We start from the raw sequence: 9,751 nt of genomic DNA, 5'->3' as shown, positions 1-9,751 counted from the left end.
TTATTATAAATATTGGAGTTCTCACAAAACTCCTCACGAAAACTCGTTTTTGCTTATATAATAAATAGCTAGATAGATAGATGTGCCTAACATACATATAATTTCCACGGGTATACATACAATACTGTTTTTGCTTATATAATTATATGGAAATTGTATGTATGCCAGTAATGTCTTAGTATGTTACAGGTATACATGCATTGTCAGGAAATATGCGTAAAATATATTGAACAAAAAGGAGAAAATAAACAAATAAAGAGAAAAATAAAAACAGGAGAAAATAAAAAAATAAAAAGAAAAGAGAGAGGAAGACGGGATCATGGGATCATGAAAGGAGGGGTGTGAGAAAAGGAAAAAGTAAGAAAGAGAAGCGGGAAAATAGAAATGTACATGTAGGATATTTTTTGAAAAAAATATCTCAACCGTTGTTTTATAATTTGAATAGATCTGAGCCGTCTAAATGTCCTAGTAGGACAAATGTGTGTAGGACAAATTCAAAATCCATCCTGCTTTATTATGTAGATGTTGAAGATTCATATTACGAAATCTATCAAGTATTCAATATATTTAAAAATAATAATTAATTGTTCAAATTCATTATTTAATTTGTGAACTAAAAAAATCATTAGTATAATCTACACTAAACACAGTAAAATCTGGCCCATAATTTTGGGATCGCAGACTTTTCTATATAATATGAATAAAAATATGTGAACGAAAAGAAGAAAAAAAATATAAAAAAAAACAAATAGAGAAAACAAATAAAAATGAGAGAAAATAAAAAAATAAAAATAAAAGAGAGAGGAAGGTGAGATCATAGAAGGGTGAGTGTGAAAAGGAAAAAGTAAGAGAGAGAAGAGAGAAAATAGAAAATGTACATGTAAGATATTTTTTGAAAAATATATCTCAGCCGTTGTTTTATAATTAGAATATATCTAAGCCATTCAAATGTCCTAATAGGACAAATATGTATAGGACAAATTCAAAAATTATCCTACTTTATTGTATAGATTTTTATTCAAATTTATAATCTAAGGCCCCGTTTGTTTTGGGGTTAAATAGATGGGAGGGGATTAGGATGGAGGTGGGGTGATTTAGGCCTCGTTTGGGAAGATGTTTTTTTAATAACTTTTTAACTTTTTGACTAAAATGTGATGTAAAAAAATTAGTATGTTTTGGATGACTTTTTGACTTTTTACAAAAAGATATGCAAAAAGTAGAGAAAAAATGAAATCTTTGACTTTTTGGTATGGTTTGTTGGCTTTTTGATTTTTTTAACTTTATGACTTTTTGGCTAAAAGGGGCACTTGCCAAACGAGGCCTTAGTGTTGTGTTTGTAGAGTTGAAGAGGGGATTAGGATGAAGGAGGTGATATAGATAGAGGTTTGAAGGGGGATTGAGATGGAGGAGGTGGAGATGGTATTAGAAAAATAGTGAGAGGATTAGAAATTTTTTTATTATTTTTTTATTTTTTATATATTGAGAATTTTTTTTAAATATTAATATTTAATTTTTTGTATTTTTTTATTTGTTTTATTATTTTATATAAAAATAATTTAACAATTCCTATACTAACATTAATTATCAAAATAAACACAATTTTATTTAATCCCCTCACTAACAATCTTCTCACTATTAATCCCCTCATTATGAATTCTCTCCATTCTATCTCTAAAAGCAAACGGGGGCTAAAGATAATCTACACTCCCACAACAGTTGAAGGGTAGGTAAGAGTTTTTTTTTTTTTTTTTTAATCGGCGGGGAGGTAAGAGTTTTTGACAGTCCTCGGACTTTAAATACTAAAAGAATAAAGCTTTGGACTCCCAGTGGGGGTACTGGGGATCCCCTCCCATTGGTCCAAAAAAACAGTTTTTTTTTTTTTTTTTTTTTTTGAGTTTTCAGCCAACCCCAGGCCAACACGTGGCACTGGGGGTCACTGGGGTCACCCCCACTGGGGGTCTGTAGCATTGCTGATACTAAAAATTCTATATTTCCTGGAGAACTTGACTGCATAAGCCGTTTGAGATTTATTTTAACTTTTTACTTGTATCCCAAAGCAACCTATTAAAAGCAAATTAATAACATTTATCAATTTGGAAACTAAAATTGTTTCTAATTAGTAGCACAGTAGTTAGTTAATCATTCTATGAATTAATGTTCTCATTGCTATTTAAACCCAAATCCCAAACGGTTCACAAGCCTAACAGCGCTTGTTTTCATACTTTAATACACTATATCCTATAATCATATGTGAAAAGTTGCATTAAATTGTAACTATTTTAACATAATCCCCACCTCAGCTATCAGAGGAAACAATTATGTTGATCTACTCAAAACAATTTTGGAATGATTAAGATACTTGATCAATTACCATAAAAAATAATTATGGTCATATACGTGGACTTGCCACTCAAATTTTTCACTTGTGTTTTTTATGATTAGTTTTGTGTCCATAAACTTATTATCAGGACTAATGATTGTGAGAATATACTAGTCACTTGAAAGAAGTTAAAATCATAATCTCTCTATCTATATATTATATAAGAAATTTTTTTTTTTATAACTCACAAATTTTAGGGAGCTCCAATATCTCAATCTTAATTTTTCAAATTTTTTATTTAAAAAAAAAACTACCATCCACCATTTAGTTTGAGCCTTTTCTAAATTTGAAAACCTAAACCCTACTACCAGCCTTCTTGACTTGTCATATTGCGCAACATTCTTGACTTATCCTAATTTTCTAATTTAAAAATAAAAAAAGTAAAAAAATAAAAAAACTTAAATTTATCATTTAATTTGAGCCTTTCAAAATCTTCACTTGGGCAGCCTTCTTCACTTCCACAACCTTCTTCACTTTATGCCTACTATCCCAGCCTTTTTTATATAAAGAGAAAGTTTGGGAGAGAGATAGTTGGATAGAATTTGGGGAAAAATGTTGACACTTAGACCGTTACAATTTTCAAAGTCTCTAAGTAATATTTTCATTTATTTTTCGGTATCGTGATTATATTTTTAAATTGATAGGGTTTTTTAATTCACTATGCTTTTTGAAGAAAAAAATTGTATTTCAAAAATATCAATTAAAAAAAATTGTAATTAATTTTTGATTGGATTTTTAACTCATTATATTTGTGATTGTGTTTTTTAACTATCAACTGATTGTGTTTTTTACACACCATTTCAATCACATGATGAGAAAAAAAAACTTATTTGGATTGTGACAATCTCTATATTTTTTTATGATTAGATTGCATGTTGTCTTGCAAAAAAAAAAAAAAATTGTAATTGGGTCTCTAACTCACTATGTTTTTCGAACAAAAAAAATATTTTTTAACTATCAATTGACTTAATTTGTGATTGAATTTTTGTACACTCTGTTTCGATCACATGATCAGGGGGGAAAAAATATGTGAATTGTGACAATCTCTGTGTTTTTAAAAAACTTATTGAATCAAGTAATATATTATTTAACCTTGTCTTTCACAATATAAATACAAACTACCATATCACCCATATTATGCCTAGGATTTTATTTTTCTGTTAATAGAGATATTTGTGTAGTTTTATTTTTCTGCTTTTATTTTATACTTTATAATTTATTAAATATTCATTCCAGATTTATTACAATAACTTTTTTTTATAGGATAGAAGGTTGACACTTCACAGTTACAATTTTCATTTCAACACAATCTTCAAAGTCTGTAAGTTATAATCTTCATTCAAACACACCTACACAGTTATCATCCCAATTAATGAATGTTAAACGATATGTATATATATATTCGTTTATAAAGAGAGATTAATTTATGTTTTTTCAAATATTTTGTAAGTTTCATATTTTCGAATACGTGGTTACATCGAACAAATTGATGTTGACAACCTTTGGATTGATTTGTACCAAAGTTACTATCAAAAAGTTGAATATCATTATGGTCACATTATTTGTCGTCACTGCGTATATGATATAATGAGGTAATTTCCTTTACATAAATAATTGTTATGTACAATAATAATTCAAACTTAATAAGTGTTTTAATTTTTTATTAAATACAATATTTTCTTTTAACAAGTGTTTTTTTTTATTAGATACAATGTTAACATTGTGGTCAAAAACAATATTGGTTCAATAAACTTCACTGTTCAAAATAAACAGGTAGAGTTTATCTTGCGATGTCAACCATCATATTTGAAGACTATGAGATCAAAAGTAGGAAACTATACAATTTATTATAAATAATTTTTTCCTACCTTTTCAAACACAATGTTATAATTCCAAAATTTTACAAGATAATAGAGTTATAATGATTAAAGATTATATTGCGACATGCCAAGACTGTGCCTATTCATTTATCATACTTATACCAACAATGCAACATCAATTAGATTGTACACCGTGTGTGACCTTTGTTTTAAATATAGATTGGTCTGAAGAATGTTTATACATTTATAATATAAATATATATGTATATAATATGTAAGTATAACATTTTATAAATATATAATATATGTGTTGTTCATCAATTATAATACTAACTATCATGTTGACAATGTAAGAATGCTGATAGAAGAACCACAACAATTTAGATTTTAGTTATAATATATTTTATTTATTCAGTAAATTTTGAACAAATGTAATAAATAATTATTTTTATTTCTTTAATTATGAAATGTCAACATTTTCTTTCAAAATTACATATATTTTATACTAATAATATAAAAATATGTTTGACATAACCATAAATAGAACCTATTTGGCACAACTTAAAAGTTACTTATTTCAACTTTTAACTTAATTTAAGCTAAAATATTGTGTTTGGTGTAGCTTAATTCATCAGATCATAGCTTAATTTATGCCATTTTCAGCTTATTTTGGAAAACAACTTAGGGGGTGCTTATAAAAAATGACTTATGTGCACAGCTGGTAAAGGGGGGCAAAATGACTTAAATACCTCTCCAAAATTCAGGAAATTACGAAACTGCCATTATATATACCCTCTTCTCAATTGTCCTAACACTCTCCTCTCCTCTTCTCCTCTCCTCTCCTCTCTGGTGACCGACAAACTCCTCCACATCTCCAAGATCGCAGTCAATTATTCCCCCTATTTTCCGTTGATCTGCACAAAAAATGTAAGATTTCATGCCCTTTGTATGTTATATATATATATATATATATACACATCGATCTGGCTCTTCTTGCCTCTTTCTTGAACCCTTTGTCATAAACACCACTCTGATCAGGTCTTTCTATGACTTCTCACTCTCAAATCTCCGTTCTCAAACCCATTTTTTTTGTAAAAGCATATGCCCCATTTTAATTTCTTGATGATAGGGGAAAAAAAAAACCCTAAAAAATCTTATCTTTGTCTTTCCCCTTACTCGTCGTCTCACCCGACCCACAGCCTCATGTGGTACACTCTCTCTCATCTGTTGATTTGTGTTGATTTTTTCTTGCAACTGTATTTGTATATAATCATTTGGATTCCCAATCCTCCAAATCCAAGGCTAGTCGCAAATATGTGTTAGGTCAAATTTGATCCTGCAAGTCTCAAGCTTCTGATTGTTAGATTTCTGAAAGTGGTTCAGGATTTCTTACTCTTCCTTTGATTTGTTGTTGTTGTTGTTATTATTGTTATTGTTATTATTATTAAAAACACACAACTCACTTCTATATGAACTTTTTAGTAACACTATATACTTCCAATGTTATTCATGTGCAAAAATGGATGATGGTTATAACTGAATCAAACTGAACCATGCTCACCCTTACTGCTTTCTACTTGCTTCTAAGAGTTGTGTTTCCTCTCCACTTGATTTTCTTTTGAGTTGATGTTTGTTGGTTTTCAATTTGATGTACATAGAATTTGTTTTTCTATCTTTGTTTGGGTGATGTTCGCAATTGTTGTTGTTTTTTGTGTTCCTTTTATATTTTCCTATATTTAAAATACAGTTTCCTTCTTTTCTATTATTCCTCTTGATTTTCTATTATATTAATGCTGCTTCTTCTTTTTTTTCAATTTCAGATTGAGAAACAAACTGTAGAGGACCACAAAACATAATAGAATTCTTTGAGTTTGCTTCCTCTTATGTTTTAGGTAAAACATTCACTATGGTTTAGGGTTTTTATTGGTTGCATATTACTTTGAATAAATCTCATATATATATATATATATATATATACAGAGTGGGTTTGGGTTATTTCTTTTTGGGTCTTAAAAGCTATAAGTATATATGTAATTGGTTCAATCCCATAGAGAAATTGACATATTGAACTATTGAAAGATTGTGGCTTTTTGATAGAATTTTTCCTTTTCAAAATGCATTGAAATACCAATTGAAAAAAATTTGTGAATAAATTGGCTTGTTATGTTTATTGGCTTGTTCTTTTTCCTCTTTTTCCTCTTGCTCTGTGAATACATTAAAAAAAATAAAAAAACTGTGATTAGTACAGCTTATGAATTCAATGCTCAGCCTCATGAATTCCTCTCTGATTTGCCAAATCTAATGCTCAGCCTCATGAATTCCTCTCTGATTTGCCAAATCCAGTGCTCAGCCTCATGAATTCCTATCTTATTTCAAACTATGGATTAATGAATTAATGAATTCCTGTCTCAACCAAATCCAATGCTCAACCTCATGACTTGAGGTTATAATGAATTAATGAATTCCTGTCTTATTTCAATCTATGAACTTTAGTTTATATTTTATATTTCATTTCAAATTATTGAATTCCTGTCTCTTTTAGAATAATGTTAGAAACATTTTATTGTTTTGGTGTTTTTTTGGTTCATATGTAAAGTGTGTGTTAGATTTGTGTGAGAAGTATGATCTCAATCATCTTTCATAAAACTGGAATCAGAAAATGACCAAATGAAATGTATTTACAATTAACTTCCCAATCAATTTTAGAGGATTTAGATTTAATTCTTCGTAATTATTGCAGAGGCATGTCATCCTCTAGTAATTATTCTTCTAGTGCTGAGACCTTGGACTTGAGGTATGAGGCTTTGAAATGTGATTGTGGTCTAAGAGCTGCCATAAGGGTTACTGAGTGTGACAAGCCATCTAAAGGGAGACTATATTTCATTTGTGAGAACCGAAATTGTCAATTTTGGAGGTGTTGCACCCCAAAATCTATGACGATGGTAGAGAGGCTGAGAAACGAGAGAATGCTTGAGCAAAATCAAAATATGGAGACTGTAGGACTAAAAGTCAAGAACCAAATGCTTGAGCAATCCAATGCTTTCATGAAGCAGCTTGTTGTGGGTCTACTCACAATTTGTATTGTTGTGTCAGCTGCATTACTCTTCAAATGATGATAGGTGCCGTTTAGAGATACCTGGTGTTTTTGTGCTATGTAGTTTACCATGAACTATTGTACTAAGCTTTGTACCCAATGAATGATGATATGTCCATCGTAGTTACCATGTATGATCCTAATCTAGCTGTTGTACTACAAGCAATGATGAATGAGTTTGTTTTGAAGAATTGTTTCCTTTCATAGAATGAGTATCCAAGAGGAAACACAATCTGAAAATAGGAAGAACAAGGGAAAATCAAGTCAAGTACCATCTGTTAAAGCTCATTGGGATGCAAAATCAAATGAGATTTATATTAAGCTTTGTGTTGAGCAAGTGAAGGCTAGACACAAACCTGGTACACACTTAGATAGTGTCGGGTGGAAAAATGCGATAACTAAGTTTAAAAGTATGACTGGAAAAGCATACCAACGAATACAAATGAAAAATCATTGGGATGCGTTGAAAAAAGATTGGCTTTTATGAAATAATCTGTTAAGGGATAAGATAGGCTTAGGCCGTGATACATTGATTGGAGCCATATCTGCATCTGATGAGTGGTGGACCAAGAAATTTGAGGTAAGTGAATTACTTAATGTACATATTCTGTTCATTTTTTTGTTTAAACAGACCAAATTTTTTACTTGAAATTATTTAATTTTCCTTTGTAGCTGTTGCAGAGGTATCCTGATGCTGCTAAATTTCGACATATGCCGTTGCAATTCACTGATAACTTAGATATACTATTCTCAGATGCAACTGCTACAGGAGAATGGGTATACACCCTTAGCTCAGGGGTTATGCCTCACACTGACGAAACTCGGGAGGAATTTCATACCCCACATGATGCTGAATTTCATGATGATGCTGATTTAGAGGTGGTTCATCCTTCTGATTTAAACAAAAAACGTCTATCAAACACTAATGGTTCATCAAACAATTGCAAGACAAAGAAGAAATTTTTTGGTACAGCTCTACTTAACAAGACACTTGATCGTATAGTCAATGTGGTTGAGTCATCTTTAGCAACTTCAACACAAACCTCATCAAGATATCCTTCAATTGCAGAATGTTTGGCAAAGTTAGAAAACATCCCTAGTGTGTCCCCAGATGATGACCTGTATGTATGAGCTGCCAGATTGTTCTTAAGAGACAAGCGTCGTGAGTGCTTCATGGCGCTTCCTATGGATGAAGTTCGACTGAGGTTTCTGAAATTGGAGATTGAGATGCAAAAGACCACTATAGGTTATCGCAGCTAATTGTTTCTGAAGTTGGATGTTTTTTAATTTCCTAATTATTTCATGTTTAAGACCTTTATTAAGACTTTTATTATTAATTGTGGATTGTTATGTTGGATTCATTATTTTTTATTATTATTAATATTATGTATGAGTATGTTGGACTTTTATGTTGGACTCATTATTTGGAATTTTATTAATATTTTGTTGGGCTTTTATAATGTTGAACTTTGTTAGTTGAATGGTTGAATGATTGGTGGGTAGGTGGCATTTATTCTCAGATTCAATTTTTATTAGGTGGATGTCATTCGAATGGTAGGTGGCATTGATTTCAATCTTGAAGATGAATGGGAGGTGAATGGTTAAGACTTTTTATATATATGTAGATGTGTTAGCCTCGAGTATCCATCAAATTCGGATATTTCAACTATCTTCAAGCAGGTCTTTTGTGGAGACAATAGTTGAGATTTTTCTTCTAATTTTGGCCCCCAGGTATTGTGGTAAACAAATCTTATTGTGTTTTCAATAGTTAGTTGTGTTTTTAATAAAAATCATTGTGTGTTCATTTGATTTTTACTAGAATAAACTGTGTAGTTCATAGTGTGGACTATTAACTTCTATAGCAATAATTTTGAAACAAAGTAATTTAAACTATGCGAAAAAAATGAAACCTCTTGCTTTAATTTCCATGTAATCTATCTCAAATGTTATCCACATGCTTGTTTTCCTGAAACATTGTGCCATTGTATACCTATATTTACATATGTTGGAGCTGTACTCTCTGGCTTTTCTTCACAGCTAAACAGTTCCAGCAATGATTGAACTCCTTACGTTATGTTTTTTTGAAGTTTAAGGTGCCCATGTACAGAACTTTGAAAAGATCATGGACAGCTCTCTATCCATTGTTCCCCTCCTCCCAAATTCTCTTCTTTTGCATTAGGAGTGCAGATTTGAAAACTTGGGTATAATTATTAGTTATTTTACAAATTGAAGTTCCTTGGGGACTTGGATTGCCAATTTTGGGTTAGGGTTCTTTTGAGTCTTCATGACTGAATAGAACCATAAGTATTTAGGATTGAAATTGAATTATTCTTTAAATAAATAAACAAATAAAAGAAAAACCGAACACTCATAAATTTTCGAAAATTATCTTTAAAATTAAAAGCTACATTTATTTAAAACCATAATTTTAGAAGGAAAACTTTTATTCGTGCTTTA

The 9,751-nt window shown here is 30.4% G+C and overlaps 1 protein-coding gene across 1 annotated transcript; it reads left to right on the top strand.

Annotated features, from left to right (window-relative positions):
* The first annotated feature begins 7,502 nt into the window (after window positions 1-7,502).
* Window positions 7,503-8,425, top strand: LOC114309974 (uncharacterized). Its single transcript, XM_028255864.2, has 3 exons — window positions 7,503-7,653; window positions 7,807-7,874; window positions 7,967-8,425. Exons 1-3 carry the CDS (start codon window positions 7,503-7,505, stop codon window positions 8,423-8,425), a joined length of 678 nt encoding a protein of 225 aa, XP_028111665.2.
* The last annotated feature ends 1,326 nt before the right edge of the window (window positions 8,426-9,751 follow it).

This window comes from Camellia sinensis, chromosome 5, assembly GCF_055761805.1.
Source record: "Camellia sinensis isolate YWXY chromosome 5, ASM5576180v1, whole genome shotgun sequence".
NCBI lineage: Eukaryota > Viridiplantae > Streptophyta > Magnoliopsida > Ericales > Theaceae > Camellia > Camellia sinensis.
This window is presented reverse-complemented; position numbering and strand designations above follow the sequence as displayed.

What these genes read in the sequence shown, in the direction of transcription:
- LOC114309974 (XM_028255864.2), top strand. Translation starts at nt 7,503, where the DNA reads ATGAGTATCCAAGAGGAAACACAATCTGAAAATAGGAAGAACAAGGGA. An exon ending in GAAGGCTAGACACAAACCTG is followed by an intron (nt 7,654 to 7,806) that starts GTACACACTTAG and finishes GGGATAAGATAG; the next exon opens with GCTTAGGCCGTGATACATTG. An exon ending in GGTGGACCAAGAAATTTGAG is followed by an intron (nt 7,875 to 7,966) that starts GTAAGTGAATTA and finishes TTTCCTTTGTAG; the next exon opens with CTGTTGCAGAGGTATCCTGA.